The following is a 14274-nucleotide window of genomic DNA, read 5'->3' on the forward strand; positions in this document are numbered from 1 at the left end:
CAGTGTCTCCCTGATCCTACATTATCACCCCAGCATGCAGGCCTCTGGCTGCAGCCATGCCATGCTGCTCTGGGGTCACAGAGACCAGAGGGGAGGCCACACTTACTAGCCTTAGGACCTTCCGAAGCCCCTTAGCCTTGCTAAGCTTCAGCTTCCTAATCCACAGACAGGCAGTCCAAGCTGCACACCGAGAGGGGTGCTGTGAGGAGGTCATGCATGTAAAGCATTGTGCTCAGGCCCTGGTGGGCAGAGGGACACTACCGTTCTTATGTTGCCAAGTCATGTCTGACTCTTTGCAACCCGGTAGACCGTAGCCTGCCAGGCTCCTCTGTCCATGGGATTCTCCAGGCAAGAATACTGGAGTGGGTTGCCATTTCCTTCTCCAGGGGACCTTCCCCACCCAGGAATCAAACCTGCATCTCCTGCATTGGCAGGTGGATTCTTTACAATGGAGCCACAACTCAAACAGTGGCTATTTGTTTATTTCTGAGTTGCCATGTTATCTAGAAATGGGTCAATGGTCTATAGTTATGCACTAACTATAACGAAAGAAAAACTACAATAGCCACAGACCTATAACTTGACCATTAGTACCAGCCACGGACACCAAAATAATCGATAATGAAAGTACATCTCACTCCAGACAACCAGCATGGGAGGTTGTCAGCATACTGACAGGTCATAATCAGGTCAGCATACTCAGCCTCATGGTCCTTACAAGGATGGACTCGGCAGTGTTTTTCTCCTGAAGGAACTAGTTCAAGACTCTGTCTTTATTTTAGTTATTCTTTTTCTTAGAACACTTAAAACAGTAACAAAAAACAAACAAAAGAAACCAATAAAAAAACACACTTACAACTTCGTCTCATAATCTTTCCAAGCTTTGTCAAATGGCTTCTTGAGATCCTTAGAAGAGAAAAAATAAAATTGAGATTAAACGTGCTTTTGCTTAAAGGTGAATCATTTTCAAATCACATCTTAGCAGAAACAATTTCCATTACAGAACACTGAATCTTTACACAGGACACTTTCAGGCACACCACGTGACTTATTACACCCAAGAAAGCTGAGAAAGTTGTGGCGCGAGTGTTCCCAGTCAAAACCATGAGGCAGTACCTGGTGCTTCTGAGAGGTGGGTCCACTAGGGTGGACCCCAGACTCAGCACAGACCACCCCCCTCACCCCAATCTTCCTGACAGCATCTCATCCTGTTTCTCGGTCAATAACACTATGTGAGTTGGTGTGTTTCTTCTAATGATCACCTTCCAAGAACACTTTCTATGCTGAAAATGTTCAGAGTGCCTTTCAGATGCGAGTACCACTAGGATCTTTGAAGACAAAACAAATTGATCCTTTGAAGCTGAAGTGAAAATCGAATTTTGGAACACTCACGCCTTTGACTCCCTTTAGGTCTCCTTTCAACAAGGAATCCAAGGTGAAGATCACATTGTGGCTCAGGCCCTGGAGCTGAAAAGCAAATAAAGACGGGAGACGGTTAAAAAGGGGAGCGCACAGGGAACCGCAAAACCAGCTGAGGCTCGGAGAGCACCGTCGGCCCCAGTCAAGTACAGACGCGACGAAATGAGGGCAGAGACCTTGATCGCCCTGCTCGCAACTGTATCCTCAGGGCCCAAGTTCTGTTAAAAAAGAAAGCTGTCCAGGGGTTCCCTGGTGGCCCGGTGGGAAGACTTCGTCTTGCAATACGGGAGACACCGGTTTGATGCCTGGTCTGGGAAGAGTCCCACACGTGCAGAGCAGCTACGCCTGCTCGCTGCAACTACTGAGCTCTCGCTCTAGAACGCACGAGCCACACCAGTGAGCCCACGGGCTGCAAGAGCTTAAGCCTCTGCGCCGGAGCCAGAGAAGCCACTGCAATGAGAAGCCCGCACAGCACGATGAAGAGCAGCCCCCGCTCACTGCAACCAGAGAAAGCCCACGTGCAGCAGCAAGGACCCACCGCAGCCAAAAAATAAAAAACGGACCTGTGCGTTTCACGGTAGGTAAATTTAATCCCAATTTTAAAGAAATAATGTAGTCTCCTAGCCATCTGATTTACTGAAGTGAAGCGAAAGTCACTCAGTCGTGTCCAGCTCTTTGCGACCCCATGGACTATACAGTTCGTGGGATTTTCCAGGCCAGAATACTGGAGTGGGGAGCCTTTCCCTTCTCCAGGGGATCTTCCCGAGCCAGGGATTGAACACAGGTCTCCCGCATTGCAGGCGGATTCTTTACCAGCTGAGCCACAAGGGAAGCCCTAATTTTTCCACTTTTTAATAATCCACCTGCTGATGCAGGGGACACAGGTTGGATCCTTGGCCCTGAAAGATTCCCACATATGCCACAGAGAGACTAAGCCCACACACCACAGCTACCGAGCCTGTGCTCGAGAGCCCGCCAGCCACCACTGCTGAGCCCACGGCTGCAGTGACTTAATTAAACCCCTGCACTTGGAGCCCTGGGCTCCAGAACTAGAGCAGGCACCGCAATAAGCCCGCACCCCTCAACTGGAGAGTAGCCCCTCCTCGCCGTAACTAGAGAAAGCCTGCGTGCTGCAATGAAGACCCAGCACAACCAAAATTTAAAAAAAAAAAAGAAAGCTACTTAGCAAGTGCAACCTACAGCTGGAGGGCTTTTTTTCCCCCCACTGTTCCAAGGCAGTGGCCTGGGTCTCCCTGATTTCAGGATGGAGCAGAGAGAAGTCCACAGAGGAGAGAGGGGGAGGACTGTAAAAAGCTGGGGAGCAGGGGGACGGGGTGGGAAACCAAGGGGAGGACGGTCTAGTCGGCACACAGTCAGGAGAGCCAGGACTAGGGAGACTTTACGATACAGTCTGTCCTCAAGGAGACCTAGGCATCTCGGGGAAGTCAGTTTCAGCAGTGTGGAACCAAGATGCCAGGGACCCATAGCACTGGTTATGGATGCAGAGGCTCTGGGTTCCCTCATTCGAGAGGTCATTTTGTTCACGTGTTAAGTGTATTCACTTGTCAGGTCACCCCCCCACCCTCTCATCAATCATTGACCAAGTACCTACTCCATGACACCTGCGATGCTGGGGCTGAGATAGGGGTGTCGTGATGTCTAAAACACCGCCTGCCTCCGGAGAGCTGGCACCCTGGGGGCAGATGCAGTCAGCATGCAGCCAACTCTACCGCAGGATGATGCCACATGTTTATCAGCGACAGAGGGAGAAAGCGGTATGTGAAGGAGCAAGGCTGACGCGTACAGGCTCTGCATGGGACCCTCTTAACCACATCTTTAAAGCAAGGATGTTATAACCTGTTGTGGGTGGCTGCTGTGAAGATGCAGTGAGTTCATGAACAGGTAAAGTGCTAGTGTGTTCCCTGATAGTTGGGAAAAGCTGAAGATGTGTTTACTTTGAAAATCCTATGGGATGTTAAATACAAATGAAGGCAACGTGGTGCTAAAGCTGAAACTCCAAAACTTTGGCCACCTGTGCGAAGAACTGACGTGTTGGAAAAGACCCTGATGCTGGGAAAGACTGAAGGCAGGAGGAGAAGGGGACGACAGAGGATGAGATGGTTGGATGGCATCACCGACTCAATCGACATGAATCTGAACAAGCTCTGGGCGTTGGTGATGGACAGGGAGGCCTGGCGTGCTGCAGTCCACGCGGTCGCAGAGTTGGACACAACTGAGTGAATGAACAAACTGAAGACAATGTGGGAGCAGACATGGAGAGGTGGGGTGGGGAGATCCTCTCTCCTGCCCGGAACACCTCCCTAGCCCTGGCCCGAGGTTCTCATCCGAGGTTTCCTGCAGCTCTAAGTCACTCCATGTCCTGCCCTCCCTGACCACCAGTGCGACACACGGGGACAGTTTCCTACCACTAGAGGGCTTGGACCAGAACCAACCAACTCTCTTTTTTATTTCAAAGACAAAGAGATTCCTACCAAGACCACCTCATCTTTGCCATCTCACCATCACCCAAGCAGAGGAACAGCTGGCCTGGCAGGCCAGATGCACAGCCCTCGTTCCGGGGGGTCTGGGGTGCCGGTACTCAGCGCGTGGGGTGAAAACGACCTCAGATATTGTAACGGTTTGTGGCTTTCCAATGGGTCACAGTATGTAAACTGAAACAGAGAACACCGCAGTATTCGAATTTCACAGGGGAAGTGATTAGGAAAGAAGTCTTAAGAAAAGCTCTGGGCTCTCCTGGTGGCACAGTCTGTAAGAATCTGCCTGTCAGTGCAGGGTACACGGGTTTGATCCCTGGTCCGGGAGGATTCCACATGCTGCAGAGAACTAACCCCACGTGCTATTAACCACTGAGCCCAACGCGCTGCAACTACTGAAGCCCACAAGCCCTGGAGCCTGGGCTCCGTGAGAGAAGCCACAGCAGTGAGAAGCTGGTACGCCACAACCAGAGAGGAGCCCGCCCCGGGCACTCTTCACAACTCGAGAAAAGCCCACACAGCCACGGAGACCCAGCTCAGCCAAAAATAAGTACAGTTATTTAAAAAAAATAATAAAAACGCTCCCTGGGGTGGAGGCTTGCAGGTAATAATGAGGAAAAAAAAGAAAGGGTGAAAAACACTGGCCTTGGATCTGAGATGGGGAAAAATCAAGATTAAGAGGATTCACTCTCTGTCCTAGACAGAGAGCTAGAATAATATTTTGTTCTGAGTCCTCAACAATCTCATTCCTGGGCCACAAGCCCCCTGCCTCCCACTACCCTGTGGTCTTGGGACTTGGGGTCACGTCCACCTTGTGTGGATGGTGGTAAGTGAGGTAGGGACCTCCATTAATCAAGGCAGAACCTACCTATGTTTGTGAAGATCCTTGCATCACTTTCTTCTCAACCTTTACCACTCTAGCCATTTATAAGTGTATTTGTTTCCTTATGTGTTTTGTTGTGTTCCCAATTTGAATGCAGGCTTCTCTGGTTACTCAGACAGTAAAGAATCCGCCTGCAATGCGGGAGAGCTGGGTTTGATCCCTGGATTGGGAAGCTCCCCTGGAGGAAGGCAGGGCAACCCGCTCCAGTATTCTTGCCTGGAGAACCCCCATGAACAGAGGAGCCTGGTGGGGTATAGTCCATGGGGGTCACAAAGAGTCAGACATGATTGACTGGTTAAGCACAATTTGAATGCAAGCTCTTTGAGAGTGCAGTCTGCGTCTTCACTGCTATGTTTCCAGAATTTAGAACACTGCCTGGCACAGAGCAGGTACTCACTAAATATTTTCAGAATAAAGGAAACACAAAGTCACGTGTGTACAAGGTTCTTCTCTACAGGAATGTTCAGACTGAAGGCAAGTTTAGTATTTATCGGACTTCCCTGGTGGCTCAAACGGTAAAGCGTCTGCCTACAATGCGGGAGACCCGGGTTCAATCCCTGGGTTGGGAAGATCTCCTGGAGAAGGAAATGGCAACCCCCTCCAGCATTCTTGCCTGGAAAATCCCATGGATGGAGAAGCCTGGTGGGCTACAGTCCAGGGGGTTGTAAAGAGTTGGACACGACTGAGCAGCTTCACTCAGTTCACTTAGTATTTATCAGCAGAGGACCAATTAATAAATGATGGGAAGTTCTACCCACAGCCATAAAGACAGGCAAGTTTTTTACGTCTGACTTTGGAAATACCTCCAAGATAAACTGTTTTGTGATAAAAGCAAAGTGAAAAACAGTATTCATGGTGTACAAGGATTTACACGAAAAGAGGGAAGAAATATGTCTACGCTCAAATTATTTCAGAGAGGATACAGACTACACCGCTGACGGTCCCTTCCAGGGACGGACACTGGTTGGAAGAGAAGCCTTTATTGTGCACCTTCTGCATCTAGGGGGAGGTTGGGGGAGCGATAACCTGGACTGTGCTATTGATTCAAAAAAGGTGAAAATTCTAAAACAGAAACATGAAGAGACAGTGATTATAAACCATTTTAAACCATGAGTCCCACATCAAGGCTTTCACCAAGGCCTCTTATCCTTCGGGAAATAAAAGCAGGAAAAAACAAAAAATACATAAATGTCCTTGCCACTTTGGCCTAAAGGCTGTGTTACAAAATACCAGTAAGAGTCCCAGTAAGAGTCATGAAACTCCGTGGTCTGTACTGAATTTGAGGGTTGTTTGGGAGGAAAAGTCCCTTAAAAGCCAGGTACTGACCACAACAAACACACAGCATCACATTTCGGCCCCGTCATCGTGGTGAGGCACAGGGTAAGGGTGGAGGACTGTAGTTTGCAGTGATGGAAAACCCCAAGACTTATGAATTTCTTTGTGGTTATCCGCACACATATTCTTGGGGGCTGATAAGAAACCAAGAAGGCAAAAATACCACATATTGTGAATTCAGAATCTTCCCAGTGATAAGCCTATGAAAAGGCCATAGGAAAAAAAAAAAAATTAAACTTACACAACCTTTTATTTCCTGGGAAAAAGTTGGTTCATTTACAAAAACTGGCAAAGGAGATTGTGTGAATAGTAACTGTCTATTTTTATAAAGATAGGGAGCGAAGTCAGAGAGAGAGCAGAGTAACCTTAAGAGAAGGAAACTTTTAGGACATATTTGGGCAAAACTAAACTTCCTTCCTGGGATTTCCCTGGTGGGCCAATAGTTAAGACTCCGCATTTCCACTGCAAGTGGGCGTGGGTTCAACCCCTGGCAGGGAAACTAAGATCCCGCCTGCCACATGCTGCAGCCAAAAAAATTTTTTTTAATAAATAAATAAAATATGCTCATGACAGAAATTTAAGAAGAAAAATTTCCTTCTTGGCCATCTCAACCAAGAACACCTACTCTCAGGTATTTTAAGGTGCTGCTTCTGTGACGGAGATGGATCAGATCGCTTCACAGTTGTAGGATTCAGTCATTTTCCTTTTCTTTGCTAATTTCCCAGCTCTTTCAGGAATCCTTTTCATGGCTTTGGCAAACTTTTCATTGCAAACAGATATATAACAAAAACACCCCATGGGCAATGCGGTCAGCATGACACAATAATAATATGGGTGGAGAGACTTCTGGTATCACCTTCACAAGCCTCAGGTTTTTAAAAGAAGCCTTTCAAATCCGTTATATAATCATTTCCTATTTATTTTACTGAGGTCCTATTGATTCCTCCATTCCCATTTACTCCCAACCCATTTCCTTTATCAATAAAGTTGAACTAACATCAGCTCTTTATGTGATTCAAGATAACACGAGGTGGAAGGGCATGTTTTAAAAAGTACATCTTTTCCATTTTATTAAGCATATAACACACTAAAACCCCTTTCAGGAGTGATGTTTGGTTGTGGTAAATACATGTGCTTTGCAAACAAACTGCTGTTTGCTTCCTTCCTTACAAAAGGGCAACTTCCCCTGTGAGCACGTATATCAAGCCCACCAAGGAATCTGGGGTAAATCAGACAGGGGGTGGCTGAGGGCTACCATTCTGCACAATGATGCAAAAGTAATTTGTTTAAGCACATAAACTATGATTAATATTGGCTTTGAGAAAAACAATCATTTTGCCTACAACTGCTTAAATGCTACCAGCCATTATACAAACTGCCCTTGCAATTCCAGCCACTGGAAGAGGCTTCATGAACGGTTTTCCTCTGGGTATACAAACATACACACCTCCATGCCCTTATTTTTCTTTACCCCTGTAGAGCTTTGCTACGAAATGAAATGATCTTGTTATCTGTTTGCGGATTATAGCCTATCTTTTCTAGAAGGTATACTTTCTAAGGGGAGGCGTTCACTAACCCATCAGATCCCAAGACAGGAGCCAAGCAGCAGTTGTAGGTCTTCAGGCTCCAGGGCAGTTGCTGGCCGGCAGGTGTGGGCCTGGCGATGGGGCGGGGCAGTGACTCAGCAGCGCGGCTCTGCAGATGGTACCCCCAGGACACCTACAACACCGACCTGCACGTGCGACTCTACCAACTGAGCACGTAATCGGCTTGCTCTGTCATCCTGCATTACTTCTGACAACCCCTCTTCACTGCCCACTGCCTTCTCTTTCTCTCCTTCCCCTCTGCAGACAGAAACAGTTCCTCTGAAAGTAAGGCTAATGCGAATCTGCTGACTTGCTCAGCACATTGGAAAATCCAATTAAAGTAATGAGCCAGCTCCCAGCCGTTCTGCCGAGGTTCCCTGGTATAAATTAGGTCTTCCGGCTCGTGTGTTAACTCCTTCCTGCCCTGCAGAGTGACTCACCACCGTGAAGCTGTTTTACCCTGGTGCCCGGGCATCAGGCCGTCTTCCAGGGCATTTAAGATCCGGAGGAAAGAGTTCTTGGCAGGAGCCGCGAGGCATGAGGCCATGCATCACTTCTGGCCTGTGGCTTTGGGAGAACCGCCTGACTTGCTGACTTGGCTCCCTGATTTGAAAATGGGTGTCCTGGCGCCTTCCTCCACGAGCCCGAGCCAGTGCGAGGGGACCAGGGCCTGACGCCAACGAAATTCTTGCTTCACTGCAGACACACAGGGTGGCCTGCTTCACTGGCGGCTCCTGAGAACTGTGCAAGGTGTGTTCAAACACTCTATTAAGTGGAGGCATCAAACCACAAACCAGGCCTGGCACTAAAGGCAATGAACTGCTTACCTCACTGTCTTCTTAGAGGTATCAGAATGCTTTGACAACTACGATATACTATATACGTGAATGAACAATCATTATCAGCTATTACTAACCCATTAAGCTAAGAGAAAGATTGAGGGCAGAAGGAGAGGAGGGCGAAAGAAGAGGAGAGGGCTGGATGGCATCACTGATTCCATGGACACGAACTTGGGCAAACTCTGGGAGGGACAGGGAAGATGGTGCGCTGCAAGCCCTCGGGGTGGGAAAGAGTCAGACACAACTTGGCAACTGAACAACAAAAGCTAAACTTTAACTTTATTTGGTTGCATATGCATTAAGGGGAAACAGATTCTGCTCAGAGGTGGAGGGGTGAGAGGTAATGATGCTCCCTCATCCGCTGCTCAGGGCTTTGTAAGTGCAACCCTCACAGCCACCAGAGTGCCCTGTGCTCACACGGTCAACCGGGGGACGTGCACTTGGCCAGGCTGTGCTTGGGCAAGGCATTCAAGGCCACTCCACACGCTGCCAAGGGGCCGAGACACTGCCTGCAATGCATGCAAAATGCCTGGCGCAACACAGACTCTTAATAATAAAATGTAACCCCGTTTATTTTCTTAGAATCCTTTACACATGAAAAGTTCAGCAGTAGTGGTGGGAAAAAAAAACCTAATGATAACATTTCAGATCCTGAAATAGGTCTTCTGAGGCTGGAAGAGTGGAGGGGGAGACTCCTAAGTATCCTTCGGATGACACCACTCTCTCTTCTGGTAAGTTTCAGGGTGGTTTCCCTGCCTCATCCTCCTATAAACTGCATGATAATATACCCCGTTACACCCTGCTCTAAGCTAAGCAGCCTGAAACAGTTATTAAAATGACAGATGGCATTGTGTTTAACAGATGTTATCTAAAATCACTGGGGCTTGCCCAGGTGGTGCCGTGGTAAAGACTCTGCCTGCCAATGCAGGAGACACAAGAGACCCAGGTTCGGTCCCTGGGTCGGGAAGGTCCCCTGGAGGAGGAAATGGCAACCCACTCCAGTATTCTTGCCTGGAGAATTCCATGGACAGAGGAGCCTGGTCAACTACAGTCTAAAATTATTGCTTGAAACAACTCTCTTCAGATGAGTCTTGGTCTCACCCAATTAATGAGGAAACAGGCTGAGAGAGGTTAAGCCACCTGCCCAAGGTCAAACAGTAAGTAAAGGAGTTGGTCAGCGTATTAATGAAGGTTTTCACTGACTCCAAAGGCCATTCTCTTGTGCTCTGCCATGCTGTTAGATTGAGATTTTAAGGTGATTATCAGATCACATCAACCACTGAACTGGTGAACCAGTTTAACAGTGAACTGGCTTCAAGTGCCCCCTCCCAGTGTAGATCTGGCCCCCACAGCACAACATGTCCTAGGTTTCCCCACCAGTTCCCACTGGCCTTCGAGCACTCCAGGCCTCCTCCGTTTCTTGACCCATCACGTTCTCTCCTCTGGGCACCTGCTGGGCCTTCTGTCGGGACCACTCTTCCTCTGGCTGCTGGCAAAGCGGGCTTCCAGTCTCCAGGCCACCTCCTCAGTGAGGTCCTGACCAGTCTAGCTCTGGACTAACTGCTTCTCCCTAACCTCCCATTACTCTCAACCAGGCAGAACAGGTCCTCTTCAGGAGAGTCTGCATTTTAGAGTCAGCTGTGTGTTTTTTCACTTTCTGCAGCAAAGCTTCTCGAGGACAGGGGGCTCTGACTGTTTTGTCCACCACTGTGTCACATCAAGTCCTCAGCATAGACACAGTAAAATGCTTGTTGACTGAGTGAATGGGTGAAGCAATGAGTCTGAACCCAGACTCCCTGCATTGGGAGCATGGAGTCTTAGCCACTGGGCCACCAGGGCAGTCCCTGGGCGGCTCTGCTTTAGGGAGTTGTAGGCTTCTTATGAAACGAAGCTTCTTAGGCCACCGTACTGTACAAAACGGGAAAGCATTTTCCAAGTGTATAAATAAATGAAGACTGGAATTACAAAACAGCACTACAGTATGAGCCCAGTATTGCTTAAGTATCGTATGATACTTGAAAGGCAAAAGGAGAAGGGGACGGCAGAGGATGAGATGATTAGATAGCATCGCTGACTCAATGGACATGAATCTGAGCAAATTCCAGTAGCGAAGGACAGGGTTGCCTGGAGTGCTGCAATTCATCAGGTTGCAAAGAGGCGGACACGGCTCTAGTGAATGAACAACAACTGTATGATAAGGACTAGTCACAGGGAAACAAGACGTATGTACAGACAGAAAAAACGTCAGAAGCTAGCTAGCTGGCTAGTTCCCAACCCCTGAACAGTAGACTGTAAAGTGATTGGTGATTTTTATTTTACTCTTTTTCCCCCTGCATTTTTCAGGTTGTCAACAATGAACTGGTTATTACTTTTACATGTGTGTGTGTTAGTCACTCAGTCGTGCCCGACTCTTTGTGACCCCATGGACTACAGCCCACCAGGCTCCTCTCTCCATGAGATTTTCCAGGCAAGGATACTGGAGTGGGTCGCCATTTGCTTCTCCAAGGGATCTTCCCAACCCAGGGATCAAACCCGGGTCTCCTGCACTGCAGGCAGATTCTTTACCGACTGAGCTATTACTTTTACATAGGCTGTTATTAAGAAGAAATTTGACACGGAAACACAAGAGGGCGATATAATTAACTTATAAGCAACTTATTTCTCATTTAACTTACTTATTATTATAAGATACAAAGCAGGTGGTGTGTATAAAAGTAAAAATAAAAAAAAAATTAAAAAAAAAAGGGGGAAAAAAAAAAGTAAAAATAATTAATAAGGCCGTGGAACTGGATGAAAAATGCTGTATCTTCTCTTTAACGCTAGGGAGGGCTTCCCTGATGGGTCAGTGGTAAAGAATCTGCTTGCAATGGGTCGCAAAGATCCCCTGGAGAAGGAAATGGCAACCCACTCCAGTCCTCTTGCCTGGGAAATTCCATGGACAGAGGAGCCCAGCAGGCTAGAGTCCATGGGGTCACAAAGAGCGACTAACCGACGGCAACCACAGAACACCAGGGAGCTCAGGCTCCCTGCTCGGGACAGCAACGCTCACTAGCAGTTCTCAGAGCAGTCCCCGGACCAACAGCGTCTGACCCGCTGGGAACTCGTCAGAAACAAAATCTCCAATCTTATTAATCAGACTCTGCGGGGCAAGAGGGGACCAACAACCCTCTTTTAAACAAGCTTTCTTGGGAAGATCAATGCAAGGGCAAGTGTGGGCCCTGTGGCCTTAGCTGTTCAAAGTAGAAGAAAAACCAAAGTTCTGTTAGAGAAGAAAGCCCTACAGCCAGAGAGGGCTAAGGCCACTCGCCTAAGGCCTGAGGCGTAACTCCTATGAAGAACAGAGGTGAGTGAGATGTGAGGAGGACCAAACTCCCACTTTAAGCTAAAGGGACTGGGAACGAGCAAGTCTGAATTTAAGCAAAAAGTACAGTTTTACTGAAATTTTTGCAGAGAAAACTGGGTATGTGTAGGAGTGTCAGGGAATAAGAGAATACCTTAATGTAAAATAATGCAATTATATTTTGTCTAATTCAATTTAAGTAAATGACGGGTTTGATTTAACATCATTTCCTACATCAAGAGTGAAACTAAAAGCACGATTTTCCTTTGCATTATGTGATTTCATCTGAGGACAAATAGTGAGAAAAGGGAGGGGAGGGCAGCTAAGATTTACAAGATCGAGATAAATGAGGAAGCAAAAGAAAAAGCCTGTATAGGTTTTGGTTTAGAGAGTCAGGCCGACCCTAAGGGCTTCTTTACTGTGCTTGAGATGATTAATCAGTTAGTTCGTGGTCAACCTTCAGACCTTTAATTTCATTTCCATGCATGCCATCTATAATCTGCTATGTTTAAACAAGAACAAAACCATAATGAAACTGACATTAAATCGCATTTTCCTTGCCTTCCTTGAACATCTTTATCATACATCAGGGGACATGCTTTACAACAAACTTTTATTTAGGAAGAACCTTGTCAAGGCAATTTAAGAAACTGATAAACATGTCCCAGCACACAGGGCTCACCACATACCGGGAGGACACGGCAATGCCCCTTAGCAGACAGGTTCTGTCTTCATTTCACTGGGCAGAAAACAGGCATCTGCTGCACGCTCTGCCTGGACTGCCCTGCTCTCGAGGCTTGGTCCACATCTTACATGTTTCAGGACTCATTCCACTTGATCCTCATTGAGTATTTCAGAATTCAAAGAATTTCTCTAACACAGGGGTCCCCCAAACCCTGGGTCATGGACTGGCACCAGGCCACACCGCAAGAGGTGAGCCACAGGCTAGTGGGTGAAGCTTCATCTGTACTTACAGCCACTCCCCACTGCTCACTAATACCACCTGAGCTCCGCTTTCTCTCAGGCCAGCCCAGCTGACATATTTCAAGGCCACCCCTGAAGAAAAAGAACCTTCCTACACATGCCTGTGCTGTTAAGCGCTGCTAAGAAACCAAATAAAAGTTTTCTCTACTTGTAGGAAACAAAAGACAGGAAGTTTTAAAAAATCTGGTCCTAAACCCATATCCACCTTTCCCTAGAGAATGAAGTAGCGCTTCAGTTTAAACTACTAAAAGATCCTGTATAAGCAATCTCTTAAACAGAAGGTGACAGTCAAGCTTAGCACAGAGGCCAGAACAGAGCAGACACTTAGTAAATGCTGGCTGAGTTGAGGCCACGTTTTTAGAAAGTCTTTTATTTTCTTTCTTTTTAAAAATACTGAAGTATTGGTATTTTCTAAATCTAAGTATCAGGTGTATCAACCGATGCTTACTGTTGTGTAATGTTTCTATTTAAAGAAAAGAGCCTCTGCAAGCCTGAGACTAGTTTCACAAAACATTTATTAATTATTTGTGGCTCAGGTCAAGGGTCTCTCTTCTGGGAAGCCTTTCTAGGTCTCCTTGCTTGCTGGATGAATGGGTGAGGGAGTGAGTGAGTGAATAAAGGAATCTGTCTCTGGTGACCTAGCTTGGGAAACAGCAGAGCAGAGATCTGAACTCAGTTGTAACTGACTTCAAAGTTGTGCTATGCCTGCCAGCTCTCTGAACTTCCAATTTCTCAACCCGGCCCAATAAAAGGGCCATTCACTCTGAGTGGAAGACAGAGTCAGCTACTGGTTCCAGACGAAATCAGGAGGCTGTTTCTTCTGGTTTAAACCTCAAGGTACCGCAGGCAGGGGAATCCTCTAAGATAAAGAGACAATGCATAAGGAAAGAGACTTAAAATACTCGAAAACCATTCACTGAAATGCAAGTAAGAAAGAAATTCTAGAAGAGTATACGTGAAATGGAGAAGAAAATGAAAACAAATAAACAGGACAGATGAAATGGACCCGATCCAGCAACACATCTCAGGCAGCATTTCTCAGGGCAGGTCCATGGGGAGAAGCTAATGCTTCTGACAGGACAAGAAAGTTGGTGGTCAAGTAAGTTAGGAAAGCACTGGACCGGTCTCTCTCACTGCACGACGTCTCTAGCCTTTGAAATATACATGTGCGCAGTAAATCTGCAAGGGTATTAATTATGTGGCGCTTGTCAATCCAGAACTCAAGGCCTGGGATTTGTGTTTCAAGGAAAACTTAGGGAAAGGTGTTTCACATTCTGATATGCCTGCTTCCAGGCAAGACGGAAGGCAGACGCACTGGGCCCAGCCTGGCCACCGAGCACAAGGGCTTACGGGGTGTACACACCTCAGGAACCAGGGAGCCCACATCCCAGCC

General features: G+C 47.3%; 1 protein-coding gene across 2 annotated transcripts in view; it reads right to left on the reverse strand.

The window, feature by feature from the left end:
• Positions 1 to 14274, reverse strand: part of ASAP1 (ArfGAP with SH3 domain, ankyrin repeat and PH domain 1) — a 327644-nt gene that overhangs the window by 82725 nt on the left and 230645 nt on the right. For both annotated transcript variants that reach the window (XM_043483127.1, XM_043483126.1), the window contains exons 6-7: positions 1393 to 1467; positions 857 to 906 (exon numbers count right to left, since the gene is read on the reverse strand). In XM_043483127.1, the coding sequence (XP_043339062.1) occupies positions 857 to 906; positions 1393 to 1467 (125 nt within the window). The remainder of the gene's footprint in view (positions 1 to 856; positions 907 to 1392; positions 1468 to 14274) is intronic.

The sequence above is a fragment of the Cervus canadensis genome, chromosome 12 (assembly GCF_019320065.1).
Source record: "Cervus canadensis isolate Bull #8, Minnesota chromosome 12, ASM1932006v1, whole genome shotgun sequence".
Classification (NCBI taxonomy): domain Eukaryota; kingdom Metazoa; phylum Chordata; class Mammalia; order Artiodactyla; family Cervidae; genus Cervus; species Cervus canadensis.